This window comes from Lacerta agilis, chromosome 7 (assembly GCF_009819535.1).
Source record: "Lacerta agilis isolate rLacAgi1 chromosome 7, rLacAgi1.pri, whole genome shotgun sequence".
Classification (NCBI taxonomy): Eukaryota; Metazoa; Chordata; class Lepidosauria; order Squamata; family Lacertidae; genus Lacerta; species Lacerta agilis.
The window spans coordinates 51149729-51172364 of record NC_046318.1 but is presented as its reverse complement, the minus strand read 5'-3'; the positions used below and the strand labels follow the sequence as shown (position 1 = coordinate 51172364).

Genomic DNA, 22636 nt, shown 5'->3' with positions numbered 1-22636 from the left:
AATTGTACATTCTCAGGTCCTGCCACCAGCACTGCATCCAGGTGGCTGATAATAACTGAAGTCATTATTCCCAGACAACTGAGACCCAAATGGCTGAGGGAAAGATGTCACATGCCTTAGAAGTTCCCAAGTGCATGGGGAAGTTCCCCATATTGTCTTACTGCTCTGTGAGCATTCAAAATCTCTTTGCGGTGTGCAGTAGGCAATGCCAGCGAAGATTTGAATTGCTTCTTTCAATCGTCATCTTGGCTATTACTTAATTTCAAAATGGCTCATTTCAGTGGTAGAGCGTCTGCTTTGCATGCAAAAGGTCTCGCCTTCAATCCCAGTATATCCAGGTAGAGCTGGAAGGCACCCGAAACCCAGGACAGCCAGTGCAGATCAGTGTTGACAATATTGAGAAAGATGGAGAAATATTGAGAAAGATCGACATAAGGCAGCTTTTTGTGCAATCAATGAAGCATCAATCTTGCATTCTGGACATAGCAAGCTTCCTTATACAATGTCAGACCACCGGACCACCTAGTCCATTTCTACCTTGCACTCGCCATGACCCGTTCAGGATCTCAGACAGTTTCACATCACCAGCTCCCTGGCGAAGAAGCATGGCCCTGAACCTGCAGCTGACTGCACACCAAGCTAGATCCGTTGGTCCGAGCATGGTGCTGATAATGCCAACGTTTCAAGTTCACTCCCTGTATGTGACAGCTGCATATTCCTGCATTGCAGGGGCTTGGACTAGCTGATCCTCGGGGTCCCTTTCAGCTCTGCAATTCGGCGATTCTACACTTCTAAACTGCAGGCTGGAGCTGCCTTGAAGAAGTTCAACTCTGCACATGCTCAGAGGCTCTCCCCTCTCTTCCACATTGCTTCAAACGGTCCAAGAGCAAAGCTAAACTACTGGGGACAGGCAGGAAATGGGGGCTCAGCCTTGCTCAAACTATCTTAAAGTCCTAGCACCCACCCACCCACATTTTCTGTCATCTTTTAATTGTCTCCTGTCTCCCCCCAACCCCCTTTTTGCCTCGTTTTCCCTTCCTTCTTCCTACAGAAGCGTGGAGATGCCATAGTAACTAGCCCAGGTAAAGGCAGAAGTGCAGGAGCAGAGTTGGCAAGGGAGGCCTGGCTGGCGGACCCCACAGCGCCCCCTGTCTGCGCTCCGCGCGCGCTCCGCGGCGAAAGCAGCAAATGGCTCTGGATTCGCGAGCTCCTTTGTGTGGAGCACACTCGCAGCGAAGCGGCCGAGGCGCACGCCGGCTGCCTCCTCTCCGCCCTGCCGCCAGCGACACGGGGCAGTCCTGCCGGAGCCGGGGGTCCGCCTCAGTCCGAAGCCCAGCGGCTCGACGGTAGCTAGCGGGGGCTCGTGCATTTTTCCGGCTCTCTCCCTTGACTCCTCTCGAGGCGGGGAAATAAAGACGGGGAAATAAAGACGAGAGGGCGCGGGCTGGGCAGGGAAAGGCGAGGGCGCCAACTCTCCTCAGGCGCAGCGCGGTCCTGCGCTGCTTCGGCGAGCGGCGCGTGTGGGGACAACGGAACTCCTCGAAGTTACCTGCCCAGCCGAGAGAGAGAGAGAGAGAGAGAGAGAGAGGAGGCGGCTTTTGCCTCAGGTAGCCGTCGCCGCGCCGGGCGAGACCGGTGCTTTTCGAAAGAGTTTCTCTCCCCTCCCATCAGCCCTTCTTCTCTTTTACGAACCGCAAACGGATGTGAGGCAGGGAAGGTGTTTCTTTCCCACCCCCCTCCTGCTTCTCCTCAGGCACCTCAGTTTTCAGGGGTTTCCCCGCCCCCCGCTTTCTCTCTCTCTCGTTTTGTTTTGTTTTGTTTTGCCTGAACGCCGACACGAAGCGGGAAGACGAGGAGTTTGCTTGATGTTTTAGTGCGATGGACGTACGATTTTACTCGCCGCCGCCTCAGCCGCCGCCTCAGCAGCCGCCGCCACCCTCGCAGTCCGCCGCCGCTCCGGAGACCCCTTGCCTGGGACCTTCTCCTTGCTTGGACCCCTACTACTGCAACAAGGTGATTCGGCGTGAGGGGGGGCCCTAGCTACCCCACCCCACCCTCTCTCTTTCCTCGAAGGGAGTTTGGCTTGGTTGGCAGATGGCTGGGCAGCTTGAGAGAGACTTGGAGCGGGGCAGGTTGCAGGGTGTGTGTGTGTGTGTGTGTGTGTGTGTGTGTGTGTGTGTGCTTGTGCTTGCCTTGCCGTTGTGCAATGTTTGTGTTGTGCGCGACGACGGGGGAGGCAACTGGGCGCTTTTGCGAAGCCCCTCTCGGCCTGTTGTGTGGGGTGGCCTGGGCGCCTTCAAAATGCAAATCCATGAATTGGCCGAAGGAGGGAGGGAGAGAAAGCCGCCTCGGGCTCGCAGCCCTTACTCGTGAGTAAGTCCCATGGCAATTTATGGAGACTCCAACGTAGGGAAATGCTCCCGGGACTGCAGCCCTGCCCTGCCAAAGCGCAAAGTCTTTTCTCAAGTGGCCTCTCTCTCTCTCTCTCTCTCCACGTTTGGGATGCTCATGCGGGAGATTTAAATTCACCCCTCTTTTGGGTGTTACTTTAGGGGAGGCAGACTCGAAGGACAAAGCGTGGCCAGATCGCAGCCTGGCCAGGGTTGGGGGGGTGGGGGACTGGGGGGGGGTCCATATTGCAGAAGCGTGGCAAGTTTTGGATCGAATAGAACCAAGCCGAGAATCAATTCAGCGCCATCAGAACACGTTTCCTCCTAAATAGGAAAGACGAGGCAGAATTTGCAAAGCCCTGGGCTGGGCAGAAAGAGAGTGGAGTGCACTGCTCAAGAGTTTCGCGGGACTTATTCCAAGTATGTGTGCAGTCCGGGTCGTCTTCTCCTGTCTGGTTTTGTTCTACAATCTTTGACGCTTAAGGCTTCTGCCCCAGAACTTCAGGGCCACTGATTCCTTATTTTCCACATTCTTTTTTCTTCCTGGCTTCAGGCAGCTGCTAATGCTACTATGCATGATGTGCAACTCCCCCCCCCCCACACACACACTGTTGTAGAATGGGCAGTGCTGGTCATAGGAAATAATCAGGAAGTGCAAGCTTTCCAAAACACTCCCCCAGGAGGGGAGAGGAACAGAACTGCGAGCAAGCATTGGTAGTAAGATTTGTTTAAACCTGGGTGCCTGTTAAGCTTTTGTTTAAGCGCATAGTCTGGAAGGCTGGAGCTTTTGTAGGCAGCACCAGATCTTTTTGTGTATGTGCCATATAAACTCCTCATCTGACTAATCAGCACCTGGCTATTCCTTGCTTGTTGGTGATTCTGTGCTTGATTATTGATTTGCAACAGAGAAGGAGTTAAAGATGCCCTTTTACAAAAGGGGAGTATGTTCGAAAGTGGAGTGTGGACATAAGCCCTGGGGTTTTTGTCTGTTGTCACCGTTGTGTTTGTGTTTAGGAGCTATTTCAAGTGTTTGTCTAAGGCAAAATGCACCTAGACATAGTGCTGTAAATACAGACTTTTGTTTTGCTGCTTCTTTTAAGAACACAAACTGTTGCACTGTGATAAAGACCCATTCACTTTTCAGGAAATATTTCCTGCATGATATCATCTGCCATTCATTATTTGAGGAACCCTCATGAGGACAAGACTTAACAGTGTCCTAACATCTTAAACTTGGAGCTTGATGGCAGAAATTCATTAGGTAGATTTGTGTACAGTGATCATCTGGGCTGCAGCACTTGGGCTTTTAATTGTTACAATCAAGTAAAACCCTTCCTTTGAAAAAGTTACCTCTTTTATAAAGAAAGAAAGAAAAGATCGAAGTTTGGATAGCAGGAATGAGCCCTGTATATGTGCCAGGCTTCTCTTCATGTGCTAAGGCTTCTTAAGTATTGAGCAATGATGATTATAGAACTACTTTCACTCTGTGACTTGCCACTATAAAATATAATCTCGATTATCTTTTATTGTGAATTGTAAGCCTGCCATGCTGAAAAGTAAAGAAGCATTGGGTAGAATTAATGACATAAGCGCCAAAGTGCCTGAAGAGCCATTTGGCAATGAAAACTGGACGAACGGTTATTAAATCTATCAGTGATTTAAAGCTTCAAAAAGAAGGTAATGACTTGAATACACATTTCGCTCATCATACTCAAGATGGTGAGCCAGATTTAATTTAAAAGTTAAATGCTTTGGAAAATCAGGAATTACGTTAATATATTAAATCATTTTCCAATTAAGTGCTTTAAATCATTTTGGGTGGCCATCATTTCTGATTGAATAAATTAATTTAGAAAGCTTCCCCCCTTCTCTGTTTGCCCTATGTTCCTAGTCAGTTTTTTATTTGACACCCCCCCCCCAAAAAAAAAAACCTGGTTTAGTCTAAGCATAAAGAAGCAAACTTCTTTTGACTGTGAAAATGAGGCACTCTATTTAACTTTGTCAGGACTGAGAATGGATTTTAGAAATGCTCAGTTGTAAGACTTGCTTGTTTCTTTCTTTCTTTTTCTTTTTCTAAGCTTAGGAATGACATACCAGGAATGTTTCTTGTAAAGCAACATTCTTCAAGCAATGTATATCTCTGTCAAACAGCCCTGCCAATGACCATTGATTATAGAAAATGGACTTAGAGTAGCTTTGCTGGCTGGGCCCCTATGAGGCATGTGTTGACTGAACATCTCATTTTCCTCCAGTCCCTCAGCCCCATCTATCCAGGCTGATTAACGTTGTTATAAAGCCTTAACTTTATGTGTGCTGTTGTTCTTGGGTACAAAGAACATTTTTATGAACAGCTGTTGGAGAATTCCCCCCCCCCCAAATGCTGCATCATCTTCAGCAGATTTTATGAGTACAGATGCAATGGGAAGCCCTATAACCTAGAACACTAATAGCAGACTTATGCCTGTGTTCACAGTTTCCTCTGAACTTTCAAGCTGATTAGACATTGCAGGGCAAACTTGTTTGCTTTGTATAAACTGTACTATAAGCTGCATTTACTTCAGAGTGATCCCTTTTAAGCCTGTAGAGTGGATCACAGTCTTAAACTTGTTTGAAATGACTGGAAATCAATCAATGATCCTCGGGTGAAGGTCTTCTGACATACAATGTCATAGTTCATGTGTAGTATAAGAGTTGGCCGTATCTACACACGTTTGTGGCGCAAGTTTAAATGAATCACCCGTGACCATGTTTTAAATAACATACAATAGCATAGATCTTTCTGCTCTGCTGATTTTTCTGTTGGCCGTCTTTGTTTCAAAAAATGACTGAGGTCTTTATAAACTTAAAAATAATGTCCCGAAACATTTTAGTTGGCCATTGCCATGTTTTGCCTTTCTGCATAGTGTGCTTTGTACGTATTGTATTGGATCATGTTTCTTTCCCATCAAAACCTCAGAGGGAGAAAAGTGAAAGAACAATGCAAACAATGTTGGTTATGGCAACTGTGTGAGGTATCTCTTGTACAAACAGAGAGATTGGATGGTATGCTGCTGTATATAGGTCAGTCTTTTAAATAACATAGTGAAGCTCATAGGCTGGGCAGGCAGATTTAGACTTGAGGTAATATGGTTTACCTCTGAAACTTCCAGGAGAGCTGTTTAGGGATGGCAGCCTAGATCCTCATAACTTAAATTTCCCTGGAAACAATTCTGTTGTTATATGCACAGGGCGTGAGCACAGCAGTAAAATAATCCACTAGCCTTCTGCTGTTTAGAGATGTCATGCCTTTAGTTTGAAGATATATCCATAACGGCCAGTATTTACTCCTTACATATACTGATTTCTTAAGTACTGTGAGTAGACGGTTGCTTATAATTTTTGTAAAGTTGCCGTTATTTTGAGCACAGCTGAACTGTTTAAGTATCTGCTTTAATATAATTTTGTTTTGACACTGGTAATAACAAAGATGCTGACTTATGCCAACAATAGGAGGGGCATAATGGCCTTTATGGCTCCCAGTAGCTAGCATTGCAAAATTATGTACGGATTTTATCCCACCCCCTGAGATTTACTGGTAAATATATATATGCCCATGGCTCATTTGCTGTTTACTTCTTTATACTTGTCAATGTGGTGGAAAAATACAAGCTGATTAGATAGCGAGAGAGAAAAACCTAGACTAAACAAAATGGGGGCAGGGAGCAATGCAACATAAGGAAATGAGTACATAAAACTTCTTTGTGGGCAAGTAGTATTTTAAAACTTCTTTGTGACTCCATAGTCAGAAAACCATAGTATTTACAACAAAGATTTTTGTTAGTCTTTAAGGCACTATAAGACTTTGATATCTATGTTGCAATCTACAACACAGTACAAAACAACTACCCCTTGGAAAATGTTTATAGTGTTTATTTTACTATTGTATCTTTATCATGCCAAACCAAAACTAAAACTGAGCTCTTTATAAAAACATCCCAGAAGTGTATCTCTTTCACAAGCATGCTTTGTTTCTGATGCCTGGTAGTCAAACTCCTACTCCCCATTGAATTCTATGAGAGTCCCTTAGGAAAACTCCTAAGTGCTTACGTAGCTAATATTTTGAGAAATTTCAACATCTGTGTGGAATCAATTGGGTGTTGAATCAATTTTGTTCTTTATTGTTTTCTTGAAAGGGTAGTTTTGGGTGCTCACAAAACATTTTTACTCCATATCTGTGAGTTCCTCTTAAAGAGAGAGAGAAACTGTGCTTGTATTACTGATTTGTTGTGTTGATGTTTTTAATAAGCTTCGATACGTTTTATGGTACTAGTTAATGGCCACTACTTATTGTGGACAAATTAGATTGCAGTTGCCCAAAGAAGCTCAACAACTTTTGTTCCCCTAAAAACTTTGACCTGAACCCCCCAAAAGGGGGTAGATCACTGGCAGTTTTTAACTCTGTGAGTAGATCGCATTCTCTTGGGAGTTAGCCACCCCTGACATAGTGGGTTAGATTCTCTAATCTGTGTGTAATAATGAGTGGCTCAGACCATCACTTTACCTATAAGCAGTGACTTCTGCTAGTCTTCTCTTGGGAAAGGCCTGTGCGAAACATATTCTCATGAATGGATACAGCAGGAGCCCTAGATTCCCGTTCATTGCAATTCTTATGCAGCTGAAATATTTGCTGTGTTGACCATGTTGAACTAGGACATGGATGAGGCCCTTCAGATGCTGTTGAACTCCAGTTCCCATTAGCTCCAGCCAGTCTGTGGTCAGGAATTATGGGAATTTTAGTCCAGCAACATCCGGAGTCTCACAGGTTTCCCAAACCCTGGTGTGGGGAAATCAGGATGTATTGTGCAGCTTTACCTGTCACGGTTTGAGGTTTTCAACTCTTAGGTCCTGATCTTGAAAGTCTTGTGTCCTTTGATACCAAAAAGTATTAGATAGCACAGAACTATTTTCACAGTTACTTTTTTTAACAACAAACCACAAAAGTTTTGATAATAACATAACCTAATAAAAATATAACATAATAAAATATATTTAGGCTCCCTACCAAGGATACAAACCTAGTAAATGAAATGCCATTGATTCCAATAGACTTTGCTCAGAGGCATGTCTGTTTAGGATTAGGGTTTGAATACTTGCATTAGGTGAGAGACCAGAATTCCTGAAACTCTATACCCAAGGCTGACACAATAGCACATACTGAATACTCCTAGCACAAGCTTTCCCCTTTCAATCAGGGTTTCCACAAACTTTTAATAGAAAGTAGGCATCTATTCTCTTCTATCCATGCTCTTTGTGTCAAAACATATAACGGTGGCAATTTCTGATATTTTTTTTTATGAAAGTGATGCTTGCTCTGTGTGGATGTTTTCATTAAGGAATTGTTAATCATTAAAAAACCTGTTATAAGCTGATCAGTAAATGAGGTTCTCAATGCAAGTGCCAATGGACAGTTAATTATAGACAGTGAGACGTGGAATTTGCTTAACCCAAATGAGATTTTTCTGGTGGTAACATTTCCCCCTACAACATTGGGCTTGAAAATGGCAACCTTGTAATATACTCTGCAGTGAAAAGTACATTCCAGTTTGGCAACAGATTAGACAAAAAATTCTGTTCAGTTTGTTGTCTGTGCTGCAATGTTCAGCATACTGTGGATAAATGATCTGGGCTGAAGATACATCTTTTCTACTTGCATTTTAAATGTCTGTTTGTATGTAGTCCTTTGATGTTCTCTTGCATATATATGCAATTATATATTGTTACTTTCTTCAAATCTACTTTAGTGTACTGTATAAACCAAGTGAAGTTTGTTTTTTGTAAAATTGCTGTGTCCCAACCTCTTGTCCAACCATTTGATTTTGTTGGTTGTTGGATCACCAGTCTTGAGATGATTCTGAATAGCTTGCATATCCATATTTGTGTATGAAACATGTTGGATTACCTTTACACTGGAAACCAGTAGCCAATGATTATCCAATTTTGTTTAAATTGATGCACACACTATACATATATATTGCAGCTATTGGCTGTGTGTAATACATCTCACTAGTGTTTAAACAACTGCATTGTCTCCTGGTCTATTTCTGAGTACAAATTAGTTACTGCCATTGAACAAACAACTTGGCACGATGGTACTGAAGGACTGCCTTCTTCCTTATAGACTGCCTGAATGGTGAAATTCTCCTTGGTGTTTCTTTGCCCACAGAGCTGGCCCTCTCATTAGGCAAAGTGACATTAAGCTGCCTCAGGCATCTGATTTTTGACTGCCATGAAAGGGCAGCAAATTATTTATTTTATTATTGTTTCTTTTTTAAGCGGGGGAGGGGTGCTTGCCAAAATAAGTGTCTGTGGGTACTTTGCACCTTTGAGCATACCAGGTCCTGTTCTGTCTCAGACAGCAAAATATTTGGGACTGGTTTTGTTCTCTGAGTCCCCAGCCTTTGAATGTGAGGTGGATGGTCTGGCATTTTCTGTGGAAAGGCCTGGCTTGTGGTGGTGACACAATTATGGAACAGTACTGTATCCCCAGGGCAGCTTCTTTGTGCTAGTATTCATTGGGGTTGTTTTTGTTTTTTTTAGCATTGAGTGAAGACAGTTTTATTTGCTCAGGCCTTTTACATTAGGTGGTTGTGCTAAGGTACAACTGGTTGTTGTTCATATTGTATTGATTTTTTTTGGTCAGCAGTTTAACTAGTATGAATTAATCTGAAAACCTTTTTACAGAAGAGCAGGATAGGCAATCTTTGAAATAAATGAATAAAAGTATCAGTCATTCCTGCCCCTATCACTTCTTTGGCTGGCTTGTCCCATAGACCATAATGCCATTGAAGACAACAGCAACTTGTCACGAGAAGCCCTGTATCAGTCCTCCCCCCCCCCCAATACTGCAATCTTGTTTATTCAGTACTTAGGCCTTTCTCAGGACCATACACACCATACATTTAAACCACTGGGAGCTGTAGTTTACCCTTCACAGCGCTACAGTGCCCAGCACCCTTAACAACCTATAATTCCAAGGAATTATAAAATGCCACCCTCCACACAACCCCTACCTCTCTGGGGCACAGATGGTAGGAGGGAAGTAGGACAGGCAAAACAAGAACAACAACAAAAAACCTGTGTACTATTTGTATACTTAATTTGTTGAAGTCAATTATATCCAATTCAGCATTGTTTTCAAAGGTATATAAGGTACTGGCAACATACAGAGATTTATGTGTAACTTGTGTCCAAGGTGGGCCAGTGCATACTGTGGTTCATGTACAGTGATATCTCGGGTTAAGAACTTAATTCGTTCTGGAGGTCCGTTCTTAACCTGAAACTGTTCTTAACCTGAAGCACCACTTTAGCTAATGGAACCTCCCACTGTCACTGCGCCACCAGAGCACAATTTCTGTTCTTATCCTGAAGCAAAGTTCTTAACCTGAAGCGTTATTTCTGGAGCGTATGTAACCTGAGGTTCCACTGTAATGGGTTTCTCAACATTTGGAGGAAATGCCTCCATTGTGCATGTGATGTGCAAATGGTAGAGTCCTTCATCTTTTCCATATTGAAACTGATACTATCAAAAGAGGGATACACTGTTTGTGTGGAAACAGCAATACCAGGGTATAGGCATCCTGCATATGGTGGCTCTGTCTGTGCTAAGGATCAAAGGCTTCCCCTCTCTCATTCCAGCTTTCTCTCTACCTGTGCTCACTTTCTCACAGTTTTCTACAATAGAGGAGCATAGGACACTATCCATATCTAGCATGCCTACTTGATTCTTTAGGACGCTAGTCTGCCTGCTGTGCTGGAAGGGAAGTTGATGTCCCTGCTGTCATTAGATGGGAAAAAGGATTTGGTATAAGGACATGAATTTCATTTCTTCTTTCTGGTGTGGACAGTGTTGAGGTAATTCATTGGTGTGTCATCTAGGGCAGGGAAGGTCAGAAGATACTGTGGGATTATCATCTACTGGTAGAACTTTGGGTGATTTGCAATAGAATGGAAGAATTTCTGCCCCTAATTGCTAAACAAGAGCAGTACACCAAAATGATCCTTCTCCAAATTAGACTGCTGAAGTGAAAAAAAAGAAGATTTGAGTAACCAGGAATGGATATTTATGTGAAAGGACTGTGAGTTCAGCTTATTTCTGGTACTCAAAACAAATCCTTGTGCTCAGTAGCTGCTCAGAGGGAGGCTCCATGTTCTTGGATATTCCTTTGGAGCAGACTATTGCTTTCTTGCCCTACATACACACAGAGGAGGATCACGTTGTCTAATCCATGTAGAATTTTGTTTATAGTTATAAAACATGCATAAAGGGAGAAAAGTACTATCATTTTACAGGTTTGTGTGTTATATATTGTGGTTAGGCTGAGTGGTATCCTGCGTGTTCTCATCCATTAGACTGTCCTCTCATTCTCTAGTTAGTTTCACTTTGTAAGCTTAAAGATTTCATACTCAGGGTCTCTTAACAGTTAAGGCATAGTTAATGTGTGTGGGGTAGCCAACATAATGCTATACAGATGATATTGGACTACAGCTCTCATCGGCTCTAGCCAGCATGGCCAATAGCCAAGGATGATAAGAGATGTAGTCCAAGAGCTGTATACAGAGGGCATCATGTTGATTACTCCTGATCTATACTGAGCAATCCTCTCTGGGTTAAGAACATAACTAATAAGTAGTTACTTGCCTATGTTTTGTAAGAATCCTAACAACACTCACACACTAGTATTCCTCCAGAAACTGACCAGTCCATCTTCTGCCCATCTCCACAAGAAAACAAATCTTTATATCTTTATGTCTTCTCACCCTGTTAGTATATGATGTCATAACTACTGAAATTGTTTCCCTAAAAATCCACATCCCTTGCCCATTTAATAGTGGTAAATAAACTACCAGTTCTGTGGTTTTCAGCCGTGAACATAATAAATGACACTACAGTATAGGTCTCCTTCTTTCAAGTTCTAGCATTGTGATACTTCAGTATTATATTCCATCACCGCCACCCTTTGCGAATGCAATCAAATTTTTTGAATGGGCTATAATTCTTCCACTTTGGGCAAGGCCATCCTTACATCTGACAATAAATGTTTAACGTATTGTATTTCTCCCCCCCCCCCACAAAGATACATGTATTGTAAAGCTTGTCAATTTATTTCTGGATCAGTCCAGTTTGTGTTGTTTACAATACTTGCTTTCCATGGAAGAGGCTTCCAATGTTACAAAGTCCCTTTGGCAAAGAATAAAATTAAGCTGATACACATTGTGCATATCAGCCTCAAGTAGCATGCTTAAAAAAGGGAAGTAAATGTAAAATGGCAAGAAAAACTTTCAACAAAGGTACATTTTACATTTGGCAAATGCATTAATTAAAATTAGTCATAGAAACCTACAGATAGTAGAGCTTAGCATCATAGTTAATGATTTATTTTATGTTAATGACTTTCTGCTAGGGCATAAAAGACTGCTCATAATGGACTCTCAATGCTCTATTCAGTTGCCAAGGATAATGGGATAATCTTCCCCAAAATTAAGCTTTTTTTGAAGTATATTATGCTGTTATTTTTCAAGTTAACTCTTCAAAATTTATTGCAGCACTAATCTTTCAAGACCTACTTGTACCCTTAATGGAAATGTGTTTTAGAAACATCAGGTTCCTTGCTCGTTAACCAGGTCAGTTAATTATGTTGGAAATGTTTCATTTTATGTTTAGTTTTATATTCTAGAGATTAATATTCATGAAGTGGAAGTCTTAAATGTGGCGTTAGATTCTGTGCTGAAGCTGTAGATGTTCTAGCGGATTGCTTAAGTGAAGGGGTTGGGATATAAAGCTTTTTAGAAATTTCCAACCCATAACTAACTGACCAGTAGTGAAACCATTTTTTCCCCTTCCATTTTGGACTGGGATGTTTGTGGGTTCTTTTTTTTTTTTTTAAAGAATTTTGATAATTGGTTATAACCAACACTATATTTCAATAACAGATAATTTGCCTACTGAAGTTTGCATAATGTGCTAATCATGTCTAGTGGTTAATAAAGGCCTCCTCTCTCACTCCCCTGATGGCTATAAAAGGCTATTATGTTTGTGGCAGCAGTTCAGGTACAGCTGCTGTGTGTTAATAATGCATCATTGTCCCACTAATAAACACAGCAAAGGTCACCACCCTAAGCACCTAAAATACCTATTTTCTATCCAAAATATTTATTAACACCTTAAAAGCATATCTATTCATTTTAGTTAACTGTATGTGAGTTAATGACACTCATAGCTTCTTGTGTATCAAAGCTTTTGACTCCTCTGTTATACTGTGGACATATGTTAGTGTTGTAGGTAATCTTTTACTGCTATGTTCCCTGCCCCCACCCCTGCCCATTTTAGCAAGCTGTGCAGTATGTGAAGACTGGTCTGACGTTGTACAATTAACTTGATATGCTGCTTAGTAGTAATGCTAAGTTTTTAGGTGGCTTAGTTGAAGATCATAGGATAAGAGATCAGGCTGGTGGGTATGAAGGACAGGGGTTTTTCTACCGCTGCCCTATAGCTATGGAACCCCCTTGCTGAAGATGTACAAGCAGCCTCCTCCCCGAGAGTGTTTAGGTGGCCTCTGAAAACATTTTTGTTTAGGATTGCTTTTAATGGGGGGTTTTAATAGGCAGTAGCCCCTGTTTTTAGCCTTTTGGGTGGCTGTATTATAGGGACACAAATCCAATCACCTAGAAAGATATGAAATGTTATGGTGATGTTTACATTTTTTATGGTTTTAAATAGTTTTAAAAGTTGCCAGCTGTCGGGGAAAATACTGTATTTTGAACTGCGCCTAGTAAAAGTATTAAATAAGTAAAAATAAATGAATACACAGTCTTGAAGACTGGCTGACAGTAATCATAGTTAAAATGTAGTGGCGTTAATTTGTGTGTGTGGCCATGCACACATGAGTAGGGTGTGGATGAGTTTTTTGCATCTGTTTGTGCAGTACACTTATTTAAGTTTTAGCTCAGTGCTCTGTGCTGTATGTCTGTGGCCTATTTATTACTCACATATTCCCGTTTAAAAGGCAGGGATTGCTGTATTCATAAAGGCTTTATAAAATATACTTTCTCCAGACAAAGAGGATTCACATGGGATTTCCATTTTGCCAAGGAAACATGCAAATCAATAGGCCAGCACTTATCTGCATTGAAATTAGGTATACTGTAATTTATGGGCATAGCAATATTTTTTCCTCCGTGTTCCATAGCCTAACATTCTTTAAGGTAACCCTGGTTATGTCTCCTTGGAGAGAAGCAACTGAACAAATCTCATTTTCATATCATGTGCTATTGTCTCATGTTTTCTGTTACTCATTTTGATAACCTTGCATTTCTCCCCTCCTGTTTTGATTTGGAAACAAATGTTCAGAGAGCAGAGTGATTCAACTGTGTTTCTATCATCAAGAGAAATGAGAAAAGCCTGACTAACTGAAGGAGTTTTATTTGTGCCATACATAGCACACAACAGTTCATTTGTCATGGTTTAAATATATAATACAGACAATAAAATGTGTGCAGGCACAGTTGTGATATATGTAGTGCCTGGCCCCGTTGCTATTGTTCATGGTCTCTACGGTTGTCATACATTGTTCTTTGCACATCATCCCCTTACTTTGACACAATTTCTAGCTTTCAGTGCTGCAGCATTTTCATTGCACAATATACATGAGTTTGACAGGGTGTGTTGAGGACAACTCTGGCAAGCAATTGATATTTTGAAGTGGCAAGCGTTTCAGCAGCTGCTTGCTTGTGAAAAAGGAATGATAAGATATACTGTATTGTTAGTTTCAGGCAAAGCATTAAGGTTTAAGCTCTGTAAAAATGTACACATTATTCGTCAGTGGTGAAGCAAGTCTTTTATGTTTTTTAGAGCTTAGCTCCCTGGCTGATGTGAACTAGAATGACATTGGTTTAATGGTCAGTAAATGAATAGGAGTACTTTGAATTTGAACTGCTGCCAATTTTGCACCAACAAAGAAACTGACAAAAGAAAGATTTTATGTGAAATGCAAAGCGCAAGAAATGTTTTGGAGGGAGAGGAGTAGCAAAACTCCAAAAGAAATATTCTTTAAGGCAGCGTATAATTTAAATGATACCAAAATGGTTAAATTATATTCATTTCATGTGGCTCAACAGTTTTGGACAGAAGCTGTTACATTTAATGTCTTGCAGAACTTGTGTGTCTGCCCAGTCTTTTAGAATATATCTGTGTGGAATTCACAGTGTGTTTTTCTAAGTACCGCACTGTGCCCTGAAGGCCTGTTGGAAGAACATTAGAGTTGTCCACTGCTGGGGTTCCCAAGTATCTCTCGCTATCTGGTAGTGCGAAATTGTAGTTTAATCAGTTGTGGCATTTCCAGTGTGTAACATTCATTAGCAAGGCAATTTGTCATGACTGTTAATAGTCAGAATGCATCTGTTCTCCTCCTCAGTCACTGACCATGATAGGTACAAAGGCAAATATTTCCATTTCTGAACTTAACTTCTACTGAATTGTAATCCATGGTTAACTGCTTCAAGATGCATGCACCAGCAGCACATCAGCAGCACTTACTTGACTCTGCTTTTTATAGGTTTGTTTCTATAAAGTATATTAAAGGCATTAAAGGGTAGGCATTCTTTGATTAGCTGTTAAGCAGGAACTGTAAGTTATGGGTGTGGTATTATCTATATTCTGAGAATAACACTACAGTATTTAGAGAGTATCATATATTAAGATGAATGAATATATATATTAAAATAATAGCAGCAAGTATATAGTCTGCCAGTGATTATTCATTTGGAGTGCTTCACTGATTTTATATTCACTTAATATTTTAGAGCCAAAATTTTCCTTTAAATTAAAAAGAAAAAACTATTATTGTACATAGCAATATGATCAAGATCTAATTAGAAAAACTTCATATGTCCACCCTACCCCTGCAAACTCCCTTGTAGTCATGGTTCTAAAAGTAAGAGGTTAATTTATTTCTGTTAGATGTTTTTTACACATAGATATTGCTCCTATGAGAGACACAAGCTTTATGGTGCATTCTTAATTTTAATAAAAAGTCCCCTGCATTTGATACTTAGAAGAGGAAGAAGAATCTGAACCCAATGTTGATAAAATCTCTTCCTGCTGATAACAAAACTGTTACTGTTTAAGTTCTCATTTAGCAGTTAGTTGGTACGCTTCAGTGAATGTTGTCAAAAAGGCTTTTCTCTTGAGTGATAGTCTTGTAGGAATGTGAATAGAGATTTTAATTGTATATCATGTGTGTATATCAGAGTGAGTGGATTCACTGACTCTACTTAGCTACATCTTTACAGGTCAAACATGCAAAAATACTGATATATATATATATACAATGTATATAGCTTAAAGATGCTGCCAACCACTGGGTTGCTTCCAGTATTATGTACAGTACCTTCATTTTCATTATAAAGTGACCAGAGAATGCCAAGATGTATTTTTTTTAATAGCCTTTGCTCAGCAAAAATTTATAGCTATCACAAAACTAGGTTTATTTTCTAAGCCAGTGAAAATTTTAGCTGAGGCCAACTCTCCTTTAGTAACGTGGTTTCTACAGTCTTGATTCACAAATCAATAAATAGGAATGCATATGACTGAATGGGACCTGACTTGGCCTAAATCTAAGGCTTATATTTTACCTAGGATTGCACAGTGAATATGACTTTGAATAAAAATGCACAATGTTCTAGAACCAATGTGCACTCCCAGCTGAGATGACTACAGATGTGAAGATAGTGCAAGCCTCTTGTATGGGAGGAGATCTGGAAGTTCTGGTTTGGATTAGTAAGCAGAATGCTTGAATCACTCCACTTTCTTATTTTTCTCCCTAAAGTTTCAAACATCTAGAGCTAGCTGTTCTTTCTGTGATGATTTAATGTTTGTTTTGTGCCACTAGGGTACTAAGCATTATAACAGTGTGAAAAGTGACATTCTAACCAGGAAGCATAAAGCCTAACCAGGGGTTAGCAAACATTTTCAGCAGGGGGCCGGTCCGTTGTCCCTCAAACCTTGTGGAGGGCCGGACTATATTTTGAAGGGGGGGGGAGAGAACGAATTCCTATGCCCCACAAATAACCCAGAGATGCATTTTAAATAAAAGCGTGCATTCTACTCATGTAAAAACACGCTGTTTCCCGGACCATCCACAGGCCGGATTTAGAAGGCGATTGGGCCAGATCTGCCACCTGGGCCTTAGTTTGCCTACCCATGGCCTAAGTGTTAAACTACATATTGCATTGAAAATCAATAGAGTACTGTGGTTTCCTGAACATTATTATAAAATTGAAATGAAGCTATTATTGGGAGAGGGGCTGCCAACTAGTTTGCAATGGTGGTGTTGGAGTTGCCCTCCCTCACTCAATTGTTTTTACTCAAATTGCCCACTTTGGTTTGCCTCATGAAGGGAATACCCCACAGGGCAAACAGCAGTTGCCCTTTGAAAAAGGGAAAGTTGCTCCCACTCCAAAAATATTGGCAGCTTCCAACAGCTCAGTTTGGGAAAAGAGGTCAGAGGATCCAATCACAATGTTTCATGTAAAGTGTGGCTTGTCCTTGAGTTGACTGAACGGGGCAGAAGTCAAAGGAATTTGTGACATCCCTGTAGCCTTTATCATCTTTATCCCGGTTCTGTTCTTAGCACCCCAAAAACTCAACTAGATTTACCTCAAGATTAGATCTTCCCTCAGATATTCGAAGAATCAATAGGTGATATCACTTGTTGCAAACAGTAAAATGCTTGCATACTATGAGGTAGTAGAAATCTCAGTAGGATGCTTAGGTTCCAATCTTCAAGGCTGACTCTAATACAGTACCTCCTACAGGGTTGGCACACTGTCAGAGCCGTCTTAAGAGGATCTGCCGCCCTGGCGCGGCTATCCCTCTGGCGCCCCCGCCATGCCGCCTCTCCGCCGCCTCCCTCCCGCGCTTGCCGCCCCTTGGGAGGGGGGTGGGCGAGCGGGGGATGAGGGGCGTGGCGCTGGAGCGGCGCGGGGCTCTGCGCGCCCTTCCAGCGCTTCCGGGACGGGAGGCGAGGGCGGCCGGGTCGCGCTCCCGCGCGCATCCGGATGGCGCGGCGCAGCCGGGCGGCGCGGCTGGGCAGCTTGTGCTTCATCGGGTGGGCGGCCGGCTGCGCGCGGAGCGCGAGCTGCCCGGCTGCGCGCAGGAGCGCGAGCCGGCCGCCCTCGCCTCCCGTCCCGGAAGCGCTGGAAGGGCACGCAGAGCTGTGCTCCTGTGCTCTGCTGGGCAGCCAGAGGGCGTGGCGTGGCCGGCCAGCTCCCTTGCCGGGAGTCAGAGGGCGCTGCCGGCAGGCGCTGCCAGCGGGGCTGGAGGACGGAGGCGCCCTCCAGGCCATTGCGCCCTGGCGCGCCGCGCCACCAGCCCCAATGGATGAGACGGCTCTGCACACTGTCTCTGAAACTTGCTCATGAGGAGCACAACATCAACACAGGCCGGAGAAAAACATTTACTTGGATTAGACACTCCTGTATATGTTAACTTTCAAAGTAGTTTTTAAAAAATGCATTGAACAAGGAATTGCAGTCGGGTGAAATATGGAGAAAAAGTTGTCTCTGCTTGCCTTGGCTGTTAATTAGGCAGGTAGGCCAACCCTGTCTTTATTTCAGTATAGTGTAAGGGCTGATTGTTTTTCTTAAGTCTTTAGAGATTTGTAATAGTTCAGCATGGTTTGTAATTGTTAGACACACTGATGTTTTAAGATTGTTGGTGTTATTCATGGGTTTTATCTGTACTTTTGTTTTGTTATGACACTGTGTTTCAGATGGAATTTATCTACCTTGCCCTTAAATGGATATGATATATCAATAGGATTAAAAATAGCTTTATGTACTGAATAAATATCTTACATAGCACCAGGAGGTCTATAGTACCAGGTGGTAGGTATGAATTCAAAGTCTTTATTTCTGCGCACGTAGCAGAAGATGCTGCAGGGAACATAGCAAGCTAGCTCCACTGGAAGACCCTTAAGACCTGGTTGTAGCTGTATAGGACCCTGCCTAAGAAATTTAATTCAGGGCCTGCTTAGGATATTGTTCCTTAGTGAGCAATATGTACTTTCCATTAGGAAAACAGGTAGATTTGGGTCTTGATGAAACAAATTACAGGTACAAATTTAGAATTAGTCTTAACATGTCTGTAATTTAATTTGTTGTATCTTGACTCTCTGTTTTTTGGGAGTGAGATTTGATACTGAGGCCAGGGAAATGGGTGTCAGGGGATGGTGGGGAATGTCAGCAGGCAGTTCAGAAAAGTAAGAACTACTAGATCCAGAAAGAACTTTGTCAGGAATTATGCAGGTCAGAGGGCAACTAGAATGTACGGGGTGGAGGAGGAACTAGCATGCTTTTCACACTGCTTCCTTTCACACAGTAACTTAACACGTAATTGGAACACCTGAAGAGGGTAACAAAGTTTTTGTTGATATTTGACCAGTCCTGGACTCTAGGAATGTGTTCTAGTTTTGCCTAATGATGCTTACTTCTGACTAAGGAATGTAGCCTTTGCCAGTGAATGAACCAATTATTATTTGCCTTTTTCTTTTTTATATACCAAGTGTAAAAATAGAAATATTGTTTACATATACAGGAGCAAGGAAAGGAGGATGTCACATCCCATTGCTAACCTTGTTTATTTCTGTGTGATGCAAACTTTTGATCTGTACTCTGCTTGTGTATAATCACCGGCAGGAAAAACTGAAACAAGCCTATGACACGGTTTGCTCACAGCACATCACAAATTGTTAAAAAGCAAAACAAAACATGAAACCCACTGTATCTGCAGTGTTCTGCAGTGTATCTGTGTTCCTGGGAATAATCCTGGGTGATTCATTTAGGAGAATGCTGTCAGATTAATTTGTTCTGTGTTCTCACCAAACTGAGGTAAATATACAGAAGGTAAAATTACCATTAGTGAAGAAACTTCAGTTAAATGTGTGCTGCTTTTTACAGCATACTCTCATTGTCTTCACTTTCTTTCATGGCACCCCCTGACTTTGATGGGTAAAGGGCTTCATCTTTTCAGTGTGACAGTCAATCTATGCTGAAAACTGCAGCCATCTAGTTGCAAGCTGAAGTTAGCCCCTTCCCCCCCCCCCAGCACAACGCTTTTACAATCTCATATTTATCCAGTTAATACAACGGTATAGTTTTGTTTTTTGGTCAGAGAGTCAAGGTTTTGAACCAGAAGAGTTGGATGCAGTACAGCATTCTAATAATTTCATACAAGTCATTTTGGGCCTGCTGGGAGGAAATTTGACTTTCATAAGTCAGTGCTTGTAAACTGTTTATACTTGCAAGTATATAGTTGGATATACTATTGTAAGTGGGTGATGGAAATTACAGCATGGAAAAGCACCTTCCAAAAGAAAGTGTGGAAATATGTTTCATGTGAAGTCTTCTGACTGGAACACTGAATGGAAGCACTCTGTTGTAGCATTCTGTTGCAGTTCGCACTTGTACTTCGGAATACTAGATTCTGGGGTAAATATCTCCGGAATGGTGTTGCCTTCTTTCCCTACTTGTACATTTGGCTAGGATTTGAGATGCCATTTGCCCAAAGCAATGCAAGTGAGCAACCTTACTCCCAACACCAACCACCAATGCCCCATTATTCTTTTAAAAACTGCAACATGTGGCTCAAAATCAGTGGCATGCCATGCATGGTATGCTGTGAATTGTTTCTCCTCCTGCCTCTAGTGGTATCCAATCATAAAACCCTAATGCATTCAGAGATCCAGTCTGTAGGATAAGAGCCAATGAATAAGAAGACATTCATTCTTTATTGTGAGATGCCATACACTGACCTTTCCAATAATTCCAACAGTATCCTTGGAATGCCTTCTGCCTTCTGTAACAGCTTGTAGATAGCTCACTGGTAGTGAAATCCACTTCGTTGTCCTAGGGCTTTTGTGCCAGTAGAGGTGTCCCCTAATGGTGAAGGTGAGGAAGGTATTTTTTTGCAATACCTCTCCCTCCATGGCCTCAAAAATCTGTTCTAGAGGATTTCCCAACCTGCCAGATTTTCTTGTGAGTCCTGGGCACCACAGGGGGAATCTGCAAAAACATCTCCTTCTCCACTGAATCAAAAGCCCTTGCCCAATTGAATACAACTGGAAGTTAACATTTATTTATTGCACCTTATTGATGAAGTATTAGTTTTAACACATATTTTTTATTTCATCTATAGATAATATCATTTATGATACTTTTTTATTTTTAAGATATGTACCGGTATATTTTTAGAAGAAGCTCTGTTCACAGTAGCCTGGCTACTTTAATAGTAGTTTATGTCTTGATTTCAAAAGATGAAGTCCACTTAAAAAGCAATTACCTGACAAAACATATTTGCAAGTAATTATGGCCAACCTTACTTACAATAGTTCAACAAACCCTATATTTTCTTAACATGGTATGCAATTAGATTATGATTACACCTTCACAATGGTTTATTGTAAGAATTGAAATACACTCCGGGAGCTCTTATTGCATTTTAAACACTCTGTTTGCTTGGGACCACTGATAGCTGTCAGTCGCTCTTCCTTAATACAATCTCATTTCTCTGTTTTTACCTTCATGTGTTTTAAATTGAGTTCAGTGGCAATAAAATGCTTTCTTCTCTTTGTTTTTGAATTTTTAATGTTCCAGCACTTGAAATAGCTGAAAATTACACAATGCTAGCCACAGTTTGGTAGGCTATGTATGTCTTTAGTTTTGTTGGCTCACTAAAAAAAAAAAACCAACTACTTTTCATGTCAAAAAGAAGGGGGGAGAGGATGGGTTCAGTACAGCGTGTGTCCTTTTCTTGTTTTTAATATTAATCTCCAAATTAAGAATTACCTCTTTAACATCTTTCTTACTTCACTGGTTTAAAATTTGCCTTTCATATGGAGGGCAATCTTTGGGTGAGTCATTCCAAAGTGCTGGTGGTGTTTGTTCCTTCCTTATAATTGCATTTAGTGTAAAGCTCTCTGCTCTGGGTTATGTCCACTTAGTTGTTTAGATGAAATAGTGTGTTGCTGAGATGGACAGATTGCACTATTGCAATACAGTGGTACCTCATGTTAAGTACGCTTCAGGTTAAGAACTCCGCTTAAGAACAGAAAAAATGCTCTGGCGGTGCAGCGGCAGCAGGAGGTCCCATTAGCTAAAGTGGTGCTTCAGGTTAAGTACGCTTCAGGTTAAGAACAGGCCTCTGGAACGAATTAAGTACTTAACCCGAGGTACCACTGTATGTTTAAATGCAACAACACATGCAGAGTTTATGTCATGTTTTTATATTAGCCATTTCCTTGGCTTCATCTTAGCTTTGGGATTTTAGAAAACTTAGCACTAATAGTTTATCTTAATGTCACAAGTTTCTTTCTGAAGACCTTACCGGTATTCATAAATATTAAAGGAAATTTTGTCTACAAGTTCCTTTCTTTTGTCAGAATTTAATTTTATTCAGGAGCAGACATAATGTCCTAACGTACATTGTCACATTTAATGTAACACGTAAATCACATCTTACTAAGGATTCTATTAAATAATTAAGAAGAAGAAGAAGAAGAGTTTGGATTTGATATCCCGCTTTTCACTACCCGAAGGAGTCTCAAAGCGGCTAACATTCTCCTTTCCCTTCCTCCCCCACAACAAACACTCTGTGAGGTGAGTGGGGCTGAGAGACTTCAGAGAAGTGTGACTAGCCCAAGGTCACCCAGCAGCTGCATGTGGAGGAGTGCAGACACGAACCCGGTTCCCCAGATTACGAGTCTGCCGCTCCTAACCACTACACCAAACTGGCTCTCAATTAAATACTGCATTTTTTAAATGTCATAACTTGAACCTGTGACCAAAGTGTTATTGGCAAATAGATGCTTTATTGGAACCTGCAAAGAGTTTGTAGCTTTCTTCTAGGGAGGTTTGACCAATGTTGTGTTTTTCTTTAAAATATTTTCCCAGAATTTCCATGCCTGTTATGCAGGTGCTAGTTTTGTTGGGCATCTAGTTTCTTATGCCACAGTGAGATGAACTGCACCACTTGAGTTCAACCACAATTTTTCCATAGCCAACAAGCACCAGGTCCATGAAGCCAGTAAACCTCATTGACACATGCCTGCAGTTACAAGCAAAGAGGACACTAAACAGTGTTATCAGTGACTACTACTAAAGCATATTCAGAGGCGGTATAATTCTGAGGACCAGAAGCTGGTGATAGGCACTGG

General features: G+C 41.6%; 1 protein-coding gene across 2 annotated transcripts in view; it reads left to right on the top strand.

Annotated features, from left to right (window-relative positions):
• The first annotated feature begins 1606 nt into the window (after window positions 1-1606).
• TOX (thymocyte selection associated high mobility group box) overlaps window positions 1607-22636 on the top strand; it is a 176720-nt gene continuing 155690 nt past the window's right edge. The window contains exon 1 of one of the 2 annotated variants that reach the window (XM_033155284.1): window positions 1607-2013. In XM_033155284.1, the coding sequence (XP_033011175.1) occupies window positions 1879-2013 (135 nt within the window). In that variant the 5' untranslated portion in view covers window positions 1607-1878. The remainder of the gene's footprint in view (window positions 2014-22636) is intronic. The other variant, XM_033155285.1, reaches the window with a different exon arrangement.